At 42.9% G+C, this 17,195-nt stretch overlaps 1 protein-coding gene across 1 annotated transcript in view; it reads left to right on the top strand.

Annotated features, from left to right (window-relative positions):
• Nucleotides 1-17,195, top strand: part of FBN2 (fibrillin 2) — a 213,084-nt gene that overhangs the window by 175,573 nt on the left and 20,316 nt on the right. The window contains exons 49-53 of the mRNA XM_075272282.1: nucleotides 9,234-9,359; nucleotides 10,982-11,128; nucleotides 12,380-12,445; nucleotides 12,821-12,946; nucleotides 16,901-17,020. Coding sequence (XP_075128383.1) covers nucleotides 9,234-9,359; nucleotides 10,982-11,128; nucleotides 12,380-12,445; nucleotides 12,821-12,946; nucleotides 16,901-17,020 — 585 coding nt within the window. The remainder of the gene's footprint in view (nucleotides 1-9,233; nucleotides 9,360-10,981; nucleotides 11,129-12,379; nucleotides 12,446-12,820; nucleotides 12,947-16,900; nucleotides 17,021-17,195) is intronic.

The raw sequence follows: 17,195 nt of genomic DNA, 5'->3' as shown, positions 1-17,195 counted from the left end.
GGGGTGCTTTACAACCGACAAGCGTATTGTCAAAATCATGGAGGACAACCAGTACTGGATCTTTGCTATCCTTGACCCCCGGTATAAAAACAACATCTCGTCTTTTATTCCGGTAGAGGGGAGGGCCAATCGCATCAATGCTTGCCACAGGCAATTGGTGCAGAATATGATGGAGATGTTTCCAGCATGTGACGTTGGCGGCAGGGAGGGCAGTTCCTCCAGTAGGCAACCAAGTTCTCACCGGTCCACACAAACGAGGGGCACACTGTCTAAGGTCTGGGACACCTTGATGGCACCCCCTCGCCAAAGTGCCGCCACGGAGGGTCCTAGTGTCACCAGGCGTGAGAAGTATAGGCGCATGTTGCGGGAATACCTTTCCGACCACAGCCCTGTCCTCTCTGACCCCTCTGCGCCCTACACGTATTGGGTGTCAAAGTTGGACCTGTGGCTTGAACTTGCCCCATATGCCTTGGAGGTGCTGTCCTGTCCTGCCGCCAGCGTCCTATCTGAGAGGGTGTTCAGTGCAGCCGGTGGTATCATCACTTACAAGCGCACCCGTCTGTCAGCTGAGAGTGCCGACCGGCTCACTTTGATAAAAATGAACCACCACTGGATAGAGCCTTCATTTTTGTGCCCACCTGTGTAAAGCACCCCAACATGAAACTCCATGTCTGTACTCAACCTCTCCAATTCCTCCGCATCCTCATACTCATCCACCATAAGCGTTGCACAATTCTGCTAATACTAGGCTCCCTCCACCCTGATTTCCCCCAACTCTGCTGGTTAGAGGCTCCCTCCACCCTGATTTCCACCAACTCTGCTGGTTAGAGGCTCCCTCCACCCTGCTTTCCCACAACTCTGCTGGTTAGAGGCTCCCTCCACCCTGCTTTCCCACAACTCTGCTGGTTAGAGGCTCCCTCCACCATTGGTCCAAACTGGGCTGTTTAGAGGCTCCCTCCACCATGAATTGGTCCAAACTGGGGTTTTTAGAGGCTCCCTCCACCATGAATTGGTCCAAACTGGGCTGTTTAGAGGCTCCCTCCACCATGAATTGGTCCAAACTGGGGTTTTTAGAGGCTCCCTCCACCATGAATTGGTCCAAACTGGGCTGGTTAGAGGCTCCCTCCACCATGAATTTGCCCAAACTGGGGTTTTTAGAGGCTCCCTCCACCATGAATTGGTCCAAACTGGGGTTTTTAGAGGCTCCCTCCACCATGAATTGGTCCAAACTGGGGTTTTTAGAGGCTCCCTCCACCATGAATTTGCCCAAACTGGGGTTTTTAGAGGCTCCCTCCACCATGAATTGGTCCATACTGGGGTTTTTAGAGGCTCCCTCCACCATGAATTGGTCCAAACTGGGGTTTTTAGAGGCTCCCTCCATCATGAATTTGCCCAAACTGGGCTGTTTAGAGGCTCCCTCCACCATGAATTTGCCCAAACTGGGCTGTTTAGAGGCTCCCTCCACCATGAATTGGTCCAAACTGGGGTTTTTAGAGGCTCCCTCCACCATGAATTGGTCCAAACTGGGGTTTTTAGAGGCTCCCTCCACCATGAATTTGCCCAAACTCTGCTGGTTAGAGGCTCAATCCACCCTGATTTTCAAAACAAATGTTGGTGCCAACCTCAACTTACTACAAGGGCCAAATTCACTGCTGGTGACAAGCTCTCCTCACTGCAAGTGCCAAATACACATGTTTCAAGGTGTTTTCCTACTGTCAGAGAGGTGGTATTGAGTGTGTAAAGTGTGTAGTTGTTAGGCTGTGATGTTGGGGTAATAGAGGGTCTTTGGTGTGTTAGATGCCCCCAGACATGCTTCCCCTGCTGTCCCAGTGTCATTCCAGAGGTGTTGGCATAATTTCCTGGGGTGTCATAGTGGACTTGGTGACCCTCCAGACACGGATTTGGGTTTCCCCCTTAACGAGTATCTGTTCCCCATAGACTATAATGGGGTTCGAAACCCGTTCGAACACACGAACATTGAGCGGCTGTTCGAATCGAATTTCGAACCTCGAACATTTTAGTGTTCGCTCATCTCTATCCATCACATTATTCCACATATGCTTCCACAGTTACCACCACTGCTACCGCTCAGCCAGACATGACCTGCAGCCTGTTTCACTACCTGGTCCACATTCTACTTCCACTGTTGCTTGCCACATTGTTGGCCTAAAAATAAATAAAATAAAAAAAAACATTTTTAAATTCACGTCTGCTCCAATAGAGGAATCATTTTTGTGGATTTTATTTATTTTTGAAAATCCAATTCTTCACTTTTCATCTGGGCACAAATTTGTTTCCCAAATATCAACAAGCCTGTAGCACTTACAAGTCACTAAAAGGGGCTAATTTTGGGATAAAACTATTGCTTTTTGTAGTACAACTACCATGTGTATGTAAAAAACTACAGGCAAGCACCTTTTACTTTTTGGAATGTTTTAAATGTTAAAATGCATAAAAGTGAGTGTTAGCGCAGTGTATGGTTACACTTTGAGTTTGTATCCACTACCATCTGTTTTTCCATAGACATACATGTTTCTAAGAGTTCTGACATTGTTGTACACTATATTTTTAGCCATTTTAAGCTTCAATTCGTACCAAACTTGTTGGACCCAAACTGAATCTTGGTCACATAATGCCCGGACTAGTGGTTATTCATAATTTGTGTTGTAAATTGCAGTTTTCAACGGCTCTGTTAGCACCATGTCATATTGTATTGAATTGGATTCATGAGAAATTGAACCATAAGTAGACACTTGTGTATGTCTGTATATCAAGCTAGTGCTCACTGGGTTTATTTTGTTCAGTTCATTTAGAATTTTTTTCAGTTTTATTTTTCGTGGCTGCAAAATTCTTTCCTTTTTAAAGATGAATGGATAGCAGGTTAAGATTATAATTTTGGAGCATTGTCTCAGAGCGCAGCATTGTTTCTTTTCCTTGTTATTGTCCCTGGAAATGTATTAAAGATGATTTCTGGAACTAAATATTGATGTCCTATGTTCAGAATAGATCACCAATATCAGATAGGTGGGTGTCCAGCACCTGGCACCATTATGTCCTATTGTATGAAGTTTTTAGACAAGCGCTACGGTCTTTTTGCTATTTGCCAAACACAATGTTGTACATTGCATAGTGCCTGTGTTTGGTATTGCAGTTCTGACCTATTCATTTGAATGGGACTGAGGAGCAAACAAACTGTGTGACTTTACATGGCCTGTGAAGCAGAAGCAGCACTCACTGGGCCATGGCTGCCAGTTTCATCAATTGATCTGTGGGGGGTGTGGGCAGTGGCATAACTAAAGTCTTGGTCTGGGCCTGGGTACAGTCTTTGGACCGGGCCCTCTACCTCATCCCTACAGTGAATTCTTGATAGTGATGTCACGAGTGCTAGGAAGTTTAATGAACCTTAGTATGGTTAGGGTAATCTATGGGTCTCCTTGGCTTATGGGCCATATGGAATACTCAATATTTAGGGGACTCAATACTGATGCCAGTATTATGAGTCCCCTAAGACTCCTGGGCCCAGTGCGACTGCACCCTCTCACCCCCTCAAGTTACGCCCCTGGATGTGGATGTCAGGCTCCTGCTGATCTAATATTTATGACCTATCAATATTTTAGTTCTACAAAACTCCTTTAACCCCTTCCCGACATTCGCCGTAATAGTATGGCGCTGACGGGAAGGGCTTCCCGCAAACCGCAGTACTATTACTGCGGATGCATGGTGCGCACACAGAAACTGTGTGCGCACCATGCACTGCGGGTGACAGCCGTAATACACGGCTGGCAATGCTCCGTAACACCCGCGGTCGGAACCGGGTCCGATCGCGGGTGTTAACCCCTGATATGCCGGCACCTCCGGGGTTTCGTTCTAAAATGGTGCCGATCGGCACCCCCCGCGCCGGTTTCGGGGGGTGCCGGTGTTCGTAGGGGGCAGCCCGGGGTCTGATCAGTGACCCCGGGTCTGCCCCATCACTTACCCCCTTCACGTACCTGGTTGATCCTGCCTAAAAAGGAAGCTGTCAGCCTGTGCGTCTACACAGGCTGACAGCTTCCTATACAATGCAATACACGTGTAACACGTGTATTGCAGTGTATATGTAGTGAAGCGGTGATCAGCCGATCACTGCTTCAATCCCCCATGGGGACAGAAAAAAAAAGTTGGAAAAAAGTAAAAATAAAAAAGTTTAAGTAAGTTTAAAATAAAATAGAAATAAATAAAGCCCCAAAAATCCCATTTTCCCCATAAAAATGTTTTATTATGTAAAATAAAGAAAAATAGAAAAAAACATTATATATTTGGTATCGCCGCGTCCGTAAAAAAAAACCCGTAGAAAACCGCACAAAATAATGATTATTCACCATCTTTCCCTTACAAAATGTCCAATAAAAAGTAATCAAATGGTCAGATGAAAACCAAAATGGTACCAATAAAAGGTCATCCTGCAAAAAATAAGCCCTCAACCAGCTCTGTCTAGTGAAAAATAAAAATGTTATGGCTTTCAGAAGATGGCGATGCAAAAATAATTGATTTTTTTCCCTGAATTGAATTTTATTCTGCACAAATAGCAACGCATTAAAAAATAATATAAATGAGGTATCGCCGTAACCGTAGCGACCCGCAGAATAAAGGTAACATGTTACTTATGCTGTATACTGCACGCGAAAAAAAATAAATGCTAAAAAGCAATGCCAGAATTGATGTTTCCTTTTACATCCCACCCAGAAAGAGTTAATAAAATGTAGTCAATAAGTTACAGGCCCCAAAATGGTGGCATTGAAAAGCACATCTAATACCGCAAACACCAAGCCCTCATATGGCCACATTGCCAGAAGATAAAAATCTACCTTGTACAATGTGAAGACAAAAACCCCAAAAGTCGCCAAATCATTAGGACATAAGTGGCTGCGACTAGAAGGAAATGTGTAAGCTGTGCGAGCGTTTTCAGGGGACACCCCATATTTAGAGCTTATGAGAGAGAATACACCAGCGCTGATCCCCCAGAATGCTCCTCTTCCCCATCCGTGTCATAGGAGCTAGTGGGAAAATAGAATTGAATTTGGTGTACCCAATTTACTCCGCACAACTTACGCATTCACTTCTGGGTTACTAATGCTCACTATATCACTTGATAAATTCTTTGAGGGTTGCGGTTTTCAAAATGGGGTCACTTTCTAGAGGTTTCCACTGTTTTGACTCCTCAAGGGCTTTGTAAATGCGACATGGCTCCTAAAACTGATCACAGCCGGATCTGCCCTCTAAAAGCTCCTCGGCGCGCCTTCCCTTCTGCTTCTCGCTGTGCGTCCATATATTAGTTTACACCCACAAGTGGGGTACTATGGTAGTCGGGAGAACTTGCCTAACAAATTGTGCGATGCGTTTTCTCCTTTAACCCCTTGTGAATGTGCAAATTCTAGGGCTAAACGAAAATATTAGTAAAATAAATTCAAATTTGAAAATTTCACCTCCATTTTGTATTAATTCCTGTTAAGCACTTAGGCTGCATTCACACAGAGTAACGTCAGGCGTCACTTGTGTGTAATTTGTGTGTCTTTTACGGCCGTCATAAAACGTTTACATAGAGTTCTATGGGAAAAGACGGCCGTCTTTTCCTATAGAACTCTATGTAAACGTTTTATGACGGCCGTAAAAGACACATAAATTACACACAAGTGACGCCTGGCGTTACTCTGTGTGAATGCAGCCTTAGGGTGCATTCACACTGAGTAAACGCTAGCTTATTCTGAACGTAAAACACGTTCAGAATAAGCGGCGTCTAAAGCAGCTCCATTCATTTCTATGGGAGCGGGGATACGAGCGCTCCCCATAGAAATGAATGGGCTGCTTCTTTCACTCCGTGCAGTCCCATTGAAGTGAATGGGGAGTGCCGGCGTATACGGCAAGCTCTGCTCATGCCGGAGCGTACACGCCGGCACTCCCCATTCACTTCAATGGGACTGCACGGAGTGAAAGAAGCAGACCATTCATTTCTATGGGGAGCGCTCGTATCCCCACTCCCATAGAAATGAATGGAGCTGCTTTAGACGCCGCTTATTCTGAACGTGTTTTACGTTCAGAATAAGCTAGCGTTTACTCAGTGTGAATGCACCCTTATAGGGTTAAACTAATAGGTGTATATATAATTATGTACAGTACTATATACCTTTCACCATGTTTATGTGCTATGTACTAGGGGTTTGTTGTGCATCTCCATACATCTCCAGGTGTATCTCCATGTGCATCTTGGCTGCAGTAAAGCATTCTGGGATTTGAACAGCAGCTGGCAAGCAATGACAATATCTGTTTTATTCTTCCCATGCCGTGCACAGGACAATAAACATGTCTTTCACCACATCACTGTCTGTTAAATGTCCATTGACAAATGAAATAAAACAAGATATAACATTACACATCAGGGCTAACATCAAATACAAAGCCCCAGCAATTAAAACCTCTCACAAATAGAAACGGACACTTTAGCATTTTTTTTAGATAATTGTTTCTGCACATGTCAGAAAGCAGACAGTCTACTTAATGTCAGTGTCTACAGAACTGTAATGCTTGGCAAACACATGGTAGGCCATTATTAGCTGTGTCTGTATGTTATTCAGAATTGTACAAAGTCTCAGATCTTTCATCTCTGAGAAGTCATCACATGTCTGCAGAGTAGACATTAATAGAAGCTGTTAATATAGTTTATACTTCTATCACACTGTACATATAGAGTAATCTATAACCTATAAGCCAAGAAAGGTTTAATAACTGTCCTATAGCACTTTCAGTGAATTACCTATAAATCACTGGATACCTTACATATAGCACATATGTTCTGAGGTTTCTGGTCTCCATTCTGAGGTTTCTGTCTTCTGCAGACAGAAGACGGAAACCTGTCATGCCGAATCCGGCTGTGAGCGCCGGTGAGCGTTTTATGCTCTCCGTGGCGAAACCGTTTTTTTTTTAAAACCGGACACAGAGTACTGCATGTCCGACTCTGAGTCCGGTTAAAAAAAACGGTTTCGCCGCGGAGAGCATAAAATGCTCACCGGCGCTCACGGACGGATACTTTTCAAACCCATTCAAATGAATGGGTTTGAAAGATGCCGACAGGTTTCCGTATCCCTCCCTGTTTTGTGCAGGAAACGGAAACCTGCAGAACGGAGTCCAGGGCGCAGATGTGAACAAGCCCTTACAGTGACAGTAGGTACAGATAAAAAATAAAGGAAAGACGATAGTAGGAGGGATATCACAGGATCTTTCAGTACTCTATATGGAGTCATGTACACTTAGCCCAGTGTTGGTTGTACAGCCTAACCACAGCGGAGAGGAAAGACTTCCGATAGCGCTCCTTCTCACACTTCAGGTGAAGCAGTCGGTCACTGACAGTCCTGCCCAGTGCTGTCATGCACTTTCTTGAAGTCACCATCCAGCACACATTTTTCAAGTTTAAATAAAACTCAGCCTTTATTTTTCCATTTTAAAGTAGGGAAACATCCATTGCAAAATTTAAAAAGCGTTCAGCATGGCCAGCATAAGAAGGAAAAACGCAGCGTCCGGCGTGCTGTCATGGTCTCATATATGGGATGGGAGTTATTCTCCAGCCTGGAGCTCACCACGGGCATAAATTGTTGACATAAATTGTAGCTCTCCGGTTACACATAGATGGTCAAAGCTTTAAAATCATCTTTTTGTCACTTCTTGCTTTTTTCTTATATACAATTTTGATGCAACTCTAGTAAATTTTGTATTGAGTGAATTCCATGTTTACCTGGCCTGTAGTTATCAAATATCTAGAACTTATGGTAAGATGAGTTTCCTATAATGCATTTCCTATACTACATCTTAATCAGGTTAGAAATGTTAAAGAAAATGGTTGCTGTATTTTTACCAGATGTTTTAGATCCCTTTATGACATCATTTCAGCAAAAATATGGAAAATGGGAAAAGTAAAGTAGAGTTTCAATGTGAAACTATTCAAAAAGAAGCCAACTTGTATGAATGATGAAAAGTGTCAGACACCACAATGCACCATTGATTTTGTAGAAATACACTGATACACGCAACAAGGTCATAGCAGTGTGTGTGTGTGTGTGTGTGTGTGTGTGTGTGTGTATATATATATATATATATATATATATATATATATATATATATGCTGTATATATATATGAGTGTGTGTATGATATGAATTCCAGATTTTCTGTGTATCAAGAAGTTTCATAATTCTTGTATAACTCACAACATTCACAGAAAGTGGCAAGTGAGTCCCAGAAGAGGGAATATGATGTATCTTTGGCGCAAGAAACAGCCTTGCGCCAAAGATGCACCACCTGATTACATATCTATGCCATAAAACTGGGGTAGATTAATTCCTCTCAATAATCTCAATGTGTCTAATTACATGTCTGCTTATGGACCCTAAAAAAATAGGACGTACTATTTCTGGACATTTTTTATGGATCCCCATAGATTCAAATGCACGAGGGATTAGTGATGGCTCTTGAATGCAAAAATGCCATAATTTTTTTTTACTTTTTTCCATGAATTTAGCCTTAAACTGTGTCAGATTCATCAATGCTGATATGTTTGTGTGATGCTGATTGGTAAATGTGACACATCTTTAGACTGTCTAGACTAATTTTACACAAATTAGTTGGCTTACCTTCCATCAAAAAAATGTGCAAAAATTTTGGCATATGATGTACTATCCTAAGCCTATTTCCCTTCTCAGGAAACCATAGCCATTTTCTAATAAATGCACGTCCTCAGTCAAGTCTTAGAAAATATCAGAAAGTGTCTAAGGCTATGGCCCCATGTTGTGGACACACAGCTTTTCTACTTGTTTCACAGATTTAGCAGTTGTTTATTGAGCCAGAAGGGAGCAGTATAAGAGCTTCCTATATAATTCCATTTGCAGCAACTCTTGGGTTTGGCTAAAAAAAAAAACACAGCAAAATCTGCAACAAAAAAAAAAGCTGCTTTTACGCAACATGGGGCTTCAGCCTAAAACAGGTAATAAATGTGATGTAAAGCATGTAGTCTACTCTTCAGCAAACTGTGCCAGAACTCTGGTATATTTCCAATCTACCTCTATATTCTGAGTGTAAGTTATCCCTCCTAAAACATACTGTACATGTGTATTATATATAATATTTTTAGCATAATATTTACCATCATAATTTTACTTTTTACTAAAAGGGTACAACAGTGAGTTTAATGTATTCTGTTTCTATTTATAGACATTGATGAATGTACTGAAGAGCCTAATATTTGCCTTTTTGGAACCTGCTCAAACACTCCAGGAAGCTTTCAATGTGTTTGTCCACCTGAGTTTGTTTTGTCAGATAATGGGAGAAGATGTTTTGGTATGTACTGCATCTGTTCAAAATTTCTATAGGAAATAATAGACAGATATACATGGAATGCAGCATGCTCCTATGTCACCCACTTTACATTCAAATAGGACCTCAAGTTCAAATTATTAGCTCATGAGCAGCAATAGTGCAGATCCAACCAGAGACAGGGGGAAAAAAAAAAAGCAAAATAAATAAACCTTCACATCAGGCAAAAATGGGCAAAATAAAATACAGCCTTGACTTCAGGCAAAAACAGTATGAAACAAAATCCTGCTCGTCTGAGCACTAACTAACAATAAAGACTAACTGTACACGCTGGGCTTACGACCAGCCACATGAATCAACCAAAAAGAGCACAGTACCATCTCAGCAGACTTTCAATGTATTAGGACAGACCTAGGCACTTCCTCTTGCATTCAGGATGTGCCCTGAAGTGCAGGCTCTGCAGCCTTTTATGGCTCAGTAATGAGCCTATGATCTGTGCTGAGGCCTACTCAAGACTCGCACTGGACCACACATAAGTTAGAAATCTGGGGGAGATATACCGGGACTGCAGCATTCTGCCTGTCACCTTCTCACAATACTTACTGTATTTTCTTACTACTAGTGGTGACTACATGCATAGGCTTTTTGCAGACGATTGTGGCATTCAATTCTATGGGGCCCTACACATGACTGTGAATTATATGGTGACGTGTCGGGCCGACAGTCCAGGCCACAAAATATAGAACTGGTCTTATTCCTGTCTTAAAGTCCATTTACACGGAGTAACGTGAGGTGTTTATTGTGCTTAGGGGGCATTCACACGGAGTAACGCCGGGCGTGTATCACAGCCGTACACGCCGGCGTTACAGCAGACTGCCGAACACTTCCCAGTCACTTCAATGGGAGCGCTCGTAAACGCCGCTGTTACGAGCGCTCCCATTGAAGTGAATGGGAAGTGTTCCGCAGTCTGCCGTAACGCCGGTGTGTACGGCTGTGATACACGCCCGGGCGTTACTCCGTGTGAATGCCCCCATTTTGTGCTTATTTTTACGGCCGTAAAAAGACGTTTCCATTGAGTTCTATAGTAAAATACGCCTGTATTTTTACATCCGTAATTTTACGTCCGTTATTTTACGGACGTAAAATTACGGACATAAAAATACAGGCGTATTTTACTATAGAACTCAATGGAAACGTCTTTTTACGGCCGTAAAAATAAGCACAAAAAACGCCTCGTGTTACTCCGTGTGAATGGACCCTTATTTTGTGTCCTTGCTTCCATGGTTCCTACTCATTTAATCAAAGGGGCCATGAAAGCATGGCTGGTGCGTGGGAGGCACACGGGTGACATTTGAGTGTCTTGTGCGTTGCCCATTTCTTTAATTCACGTCCGGCCAGTCGCATGCAATCGGCCTTAGTCTGAAGATATTAATATAATCATTACAGCATGAAGAATATTCACCAAGATTGAGAAAAAGAAATTGTGTGATTCAAGAAGAAAACAAGAATAAAATATCCTCATAGAAATGTTTTTAGAATTTTTTTCTTCTAATTTTCAATGAAACAGACATGAGGATGGAGATTCTAATATATTTTGTTGAATGATCAATTTAAGAACAGTAATACAAGAATAACTTTTATTTCAGATACTCGCCAAAGCTTTTGTTTTACCAAATTTGAGAATGGTAAATGTTCGGTGCCCAAAGCCTATAACAGCACTAAAGCAATCTGTTGCTGCAGCAAAGGAGAGGGCTGGGGAGATCCTTGTGAACTCTGTCCAAAAGAAGGAGAAGGTATGTGAGACCCACCCCCCACTTCATTAATGTCATCTCGCCTTCATTTCATTCCTGAGGTAAAAAACTAGATGTTACGACCTGAATTTGCTCTCTAATGCTAAAAGCTGTAGATGCTAACCAGATGATGACAACTGACCAGAGAGGACATTCTTGTGGTTGTTGAGCTGCCAAAGCCAATGCCCTGACTGTTATATAGAATATTTGGAAAGAAGATAAAGAGATGAGACGATAATGTTTTTTTGGCTTTCCTGCCTTGTATTTTGTCAAACCTCTTTGTTTTGATAGGATTTGTCATATTTTGTCTTGTCTATATTTAGTCTAGAATTTTTATTAGCACATATACAATATAAAAAAAATTAACAAAGACTTAGAGCCGGGGTTGGATTGGCCACGTGTTCACTTGCCATACATAGTTTAGAGTTGGGTTTAGGTAGTGCAGTGGTGCACATCATATGGCGGCATGGTATTGTTATTACTTGTAGCCATGCTGTGTTGGTACAGCTGAGCTGCAGGGGTGCTGGCGGTGGGTCCTACAAACAGTTCCACTAAAGGGCCCTAGACATCCCTGTCCGACACTGCATAGAGTTGTCTGTTATATATGGAGGAAGAAGGTGAATATATATCGATATGTTATATATAACAATATTAACATATATCACATAGCTTTGTTAGGCATTAAAGGCATATGCTCTTAATAATACAATAAATTTACAGACAGACTTTACTATTGCACTTTAATAGCTAGATAAATGTGTGATATCTCCTCATTCACATTTTGAATACATTTTGTCCGATATGAATTATTTCTAAATGTATCACATTACTAAGAGTATATGCCAGTAATACCTAACGGAGCTATGTGATATATGCTAATATTGTTATATATAACATATCCACCTTATAAGGGACAGCTCTATGTCTTTTATTATATGTATTATTTACTAAATGTGCTAATAAAAAATAATTATATGTATTTTTTCACAACTTGGGAAAGAGCGTCTTTATTATGGTATGCAACTTTGCTTCTATCCATTCATTTCTTAGCACTATTTAGCATACAGGAGACAACCCCCCACTTAATAATATTATGGCGCCCACTATATTCTAACTTATCATTTGTCTTATTAGTTTCTGATGTATTTCTCTCTCTGTTAACTATATTTAACTCAGGAGCTAGTGATATAAGAAAATGTCGTTGTGTGAAATTAATGCTATTGTTTATATGTTTTTGGATTTTCTTATTTTTAGCGGCTTTTCAAACTTTATGTCCATTTGGACATGGAACCATCACTGGTCCTGAAGGTGACAGAGAAGGTAAATATAAACCCAAGAATTAGAGAAACACAGAAGGTAACACCAAATGTAAAGCACCATGGAATTAATGGTGCTATATATATAAATTAATAATAATAATAATAATAATAATAATAATAATAATAAAGCTTAGAAATAAGACAGGTTTGGAATAGCAAATGCAAATATACTAATATCATTGAGAAAGTGGTTAGTGTGTGAATTGATGCTAAATTCAATTATGGTAATTGAATGCATTAGAATATAGATGTAGAGATGATTCATGATAAGAGTAATTTTTTGCCCTTAATTTCTTTAAATGTAAAGCTTTGTATACAATATATCACACATAGGAACAGAAGTAAATGTTATTGTAATTTTTTGTGCTTGTTGTAGATGTCAATGAATGCATAGAAAACCCAGGAATTTGTTCGAATGGTCTCTGTATTAATACGGATGGATCTTTCCGATGCGAGTGTCCCATGGGCTATAATCTGGATTATACAGGAATCACTTGTGTGGGTATGTATCATTTGTTAATGGTTATCACTTTAGTTTATGTATGTGCCAGCTGATCAGGTATGCAGTTTTTTTCCCCATTGCTGATATAGAACCGATGTATTCCTTATCTCTGAATATCATTTTTGACAAAAAGGCATAATGTAATGATAAATCAGCCACAATAAGTTTTTACAAGTGAGAATATAAACCAGATCACTCAGAGGAAGCCAAAGCAAATATGATAAGAAGAAACATCCCTATTAGAGATGAGCGAACACTAAAATGTTCGAGGTTCGAAATTCGATTCGAACAGCCGCTCACTGTTCGAGTGTTCGAATGGGTTTCGAACCCCATTATAGTCTATGGGGAACATAAACTCGTTAAGGGGGAAACCCAAATTCGTGTCTGGAGGGTCACCAAGTCCACTATGACACCCCAGGAAATGATACCAACACCCTGGAATGACACTGGGACAGCAGGGGAAGCATGTCTGGGGGCATAAAAGTCACTTTATTTCATGGAAATCCCTGTCAGTTTGCGATTTTCGCAAGCTAACTTTTCCCCATAGAAATGCATTGGCCAGTGCTGATTGGCCAGAGTACGGAACTCGACCAATCAGCGCTGGCTCTGCTGGAGGAGGCGGAGTCTAAGATCGCTCCACACCAGTCTCCATTCAGGTCCGACCTTAGACTCCGCCTCCTCCGGCAGAGCCAGCGCTGATTGGCCGAAGGCTGGCCAATGCATTCCTATGCGAATGCAGACTTAGCAGTGCTGAGTCAGTTTTGCTCAACTACACATCTGATGCACACTCGGCACTGCTACATCAGATGTAGCAATCTGATGTAGCAGAGCCGAGGGTGCACTAGAACCCCTGTGCAAACTCAGTTCACGCTAATAGAATGCATTGGCCAGCGCTGATTGGCCAATGCATTCTATTAGCCCGATGAAGTAGAGCTGAATGTGTGTGCTAAGCACACACATTCAGCACTGCTTCATCAAGCCAATACAATGCATTAGCCAGTGCTGATTGGCCAGAGTACGGAATTCGGCCAATCAGCGCTGGCTCTGCTGGAGGAGGCGGAGTCTAAGATCGCTCCACACCAGTCTCCATTCAGGTCCGACCTTAGACTCCGCCTCCTCCGGCAGAGCCAGCGCTGATTGGCCGAAGGCTGGCCAATGCATTCCTATGCGAATGCAGACTTAGCAGTGCTGAGTCAGTTTTGCTCAACTACACATCTGATGCACACTCGGCACTGCTACATCAGATGTAGCAATCTGATGTAGCAGAGCCGAGGGTGCACTAGAACCCCTGTGCAAACTCAGTTCACGCTAATAGAATGCATTGGCCAGCGCTGATTGGCCAATGCATTCTATTAGCCCGATGAAGTAGAGCTGAATGTGTGTGCTAAGCACACACATTCAGCACTGCTTCATCAAGCCAATACAATGCATTAGCCAGTGCTGATTGGCCAGAGTACGGAATTCGGCCAATCAGCGCTGGCCAATGCATTCTATTAGCCCGATGAAGTAGAGCTGAATGTGTGTGCTAAGCACACACATTCAGCACTGCTTCATCAAGCCAATACAATGCATTAGCCAGTGCTGATTGGCCAGAGTACGGAATTCGGCCAATCAGCGCTGGCTCTGCTGGAGGAGGCGGAGTCTAAGATCGCTCCACACCAGTCTCCATTCAGGTCCGACCTTAGACTCCGCCTCCTCCGGCAGAGCCAGCGCTGATTGGCCGAAGGCTGGCCAATGCATTCCTATGCGAATGCAGACTTAGCAGTGCTGAGTCAGTTTTGCTCAACTACACATCTGATGCACACTCGGCACTGCTACATCAGATGTAGCAATCTGATGTAGCAGAGCCGAGGGTGCACTAGAACCCCTGTGCAAACTCAGTTCACGCTAATAGAATGCATTGGCCAGCGCTGATTGGCCAATGCATTCTATTAGCCCGATGAAGTAGAGCTGAATGTGTGTGCTAAGCACACACATTCAGCACTGCTTCATCAAGCCAATACAATGCATTAGCCAGTGCTGATTGGCCAGAGTACGGAACTCGACCAATCAGCGCTGGCTCTGCTGGAGGAGGCGGAGTCTAAGATAGCTCCACACCAGTCTCCATTCAGGTCCGACCTTAGACTCCGCCTCCTCCGGCAGAGCCAGCGCTGATTGGCCGAAGGCTGGCCAATGCATTCCTATGCGAATGCAGACTTAGCAGTGCTGAGTCAGTTTTGCTCAACTACACATCTGATGCACACTCGGCACTGCTACATCAGATGTAGCAATCTGATGTAGCAGAGCCGAGGGTGCACTAGAACCCCTGTGCAAACTCAGTTCACGCTAATAGAATGCATTGGCCAGCGCTGATTGGCCAATGCATTCTATTAGCCCGATGAAGTAGAGCTGAATGTGTGTGCTAAGCACACACATTCAGCACTGCTTCATCAAGCCAATACAATGCATTAGCCAGTGCTGATTGGCCAGAGTACGGAATTCGGCCAATCAGCGCTGGCCAATGCATTCTATTAGCCCGATGAAGTAGAGCTGAATGTGTGTGCTAAGCACACACATTCAGCACTGCTTCATCAAGCCAATACAATGCATTAGCCAGTGCTGATTGGCCAGAGTACGGAATTCGGCCAATCAGCGCTGGCTCTGCCGGAGGAGGCGGAGTCTAAGGTCGGACCTGAATGGAGACTGGTGTGGAGCGATCTTAGACTCCGCCTCCTCCAGCAGAGCCAGCGCTGATTGGTCGAGTTCCGTACTCTGGCCAATCAGCGCTGGCCAATGCATTCTATTAGCCCGATGAAGTAGAGCTGAATGTGTGTGCTTAGCACACACATTCAGCTCTACTTCATCAGGCTAATAGAATACATTGGCCAATCAGCGCTGGCCAATGCATTCTATTAGCTTGATGAAGCAGAGTGTGCACAAGGGTTCAAGCGCACCCTCGGCTCTGATGTAGCAGAGCTGAGGGTGCACAAGGGTTCAAGTGCACCCTCGGCTCTCCTACATCAGAGCCGAGGGTGCGCTTGAACCCTTGTGCAGCCTCGGCTCTGCTACATCAGAGCCGAGGGTGCGCTTGAACCCTTGTGCACACTCTGCTTCATCAAGCTAATAGAATGCATTGGCCAGCACTGATTGGCCAGAGTACGGAATTCGGCCAATCAGCGCTGGCCAATGCATCCCTATGGGAAAAAGTTTATCTCACAAAAATCACAATTACACACCCGATAGAGCCCCAAAAAGTTATTTTTAATAACATTCCCCCCTAAATAAAGGTTATCCCTAGCTATCCCTGCCTGTACAGCTATCCCTGTCTCATAGTCACAAAGTTCACATTCTCATATGACCCGGATTTGAAATCCACTATTCGTCTAAAATGGAGGTCACCTGATTTCGGCAGCCAATGACTTTTTCCAATTTTTTTCAATGCCCCCAGTGTCGTAGTTCCTGTCCCACCTCCCCTGCGCTGTTATTGGTGCAAAAAAGGCGCCAGGGAAGGTGGGAGGGGAATCGAATTTTGGCGCACTTTACCACGTGGTGTTCGATTCGATTCGAACATGGCGAACACCCTGATATCCGATCGAACATGTGTTCGATAGAACACTGTTCGCTCATCTCTAATCCCTATGCATGTCCTGAATTGTATTGAAAACTAGGACCCCAATGCTGTCACTGTGCCAAGCAGTGAGCCACCAACCTGTCTATGTTTCAATTCTGCTATTTGGGTCATTGTCCCTCTTGACCACACAAGCCCATGGAGGATTAGATAAACTCTATTACACAATTTGTCCTCAGTGATAATATCACTTTAGGCATCACTTAAATTGTATTAAGAAAAGTGTGACCGCAAATACTTTCCTTATAAGCCACAATATCTTAGCATGTCTGTCTATGCTGTTATGTAGTTGATGTACTACACCATTTAAATTTCAGTATAATATGTGGAATTTATCTCGCATTTAGATACCGATGAATGTTCTATTGGCAATCCCTGTGGGAATGGAACTTGTACTAATGCCATTGGTAGTTTTGAGTGTTCCTGTGATGAAGGATTTGAACCTGGACCTATGATGAACTGTGAAGGTAAACTACTACTTCAGCTCAGCCACACAGGGATGTGACCCTGACTAGTAAAAAAAATTAATCATTTTAAAGGATATTTAATATTCATTCCATAGTTCATTGATATATAATACTCGTAAGAATCTAGTCAATAGAATCTAACTCACATTTCCCCTTTGAAAGAGCATGTTTGGCC

The sequence above is a fragment of the Leptodactylus fuscus genome, chromosome 1, assembly GCF_031893055.1.
Source record: "Leptodactylus fuscus isolate aLepFus1 chromosome 1, aLepFus1.hap2, whole genome shotgun sequence".
NCBI classification, from domain to species: Eukaryota; Metazoa; Chordata; class Amphibia; order Anura; family Leptodactylidae; genus Leptodactylus; species Leptodactylus fuscus.
This window is presented reverse-complemented; position numbering and strand designations above follow the sequence as displayed.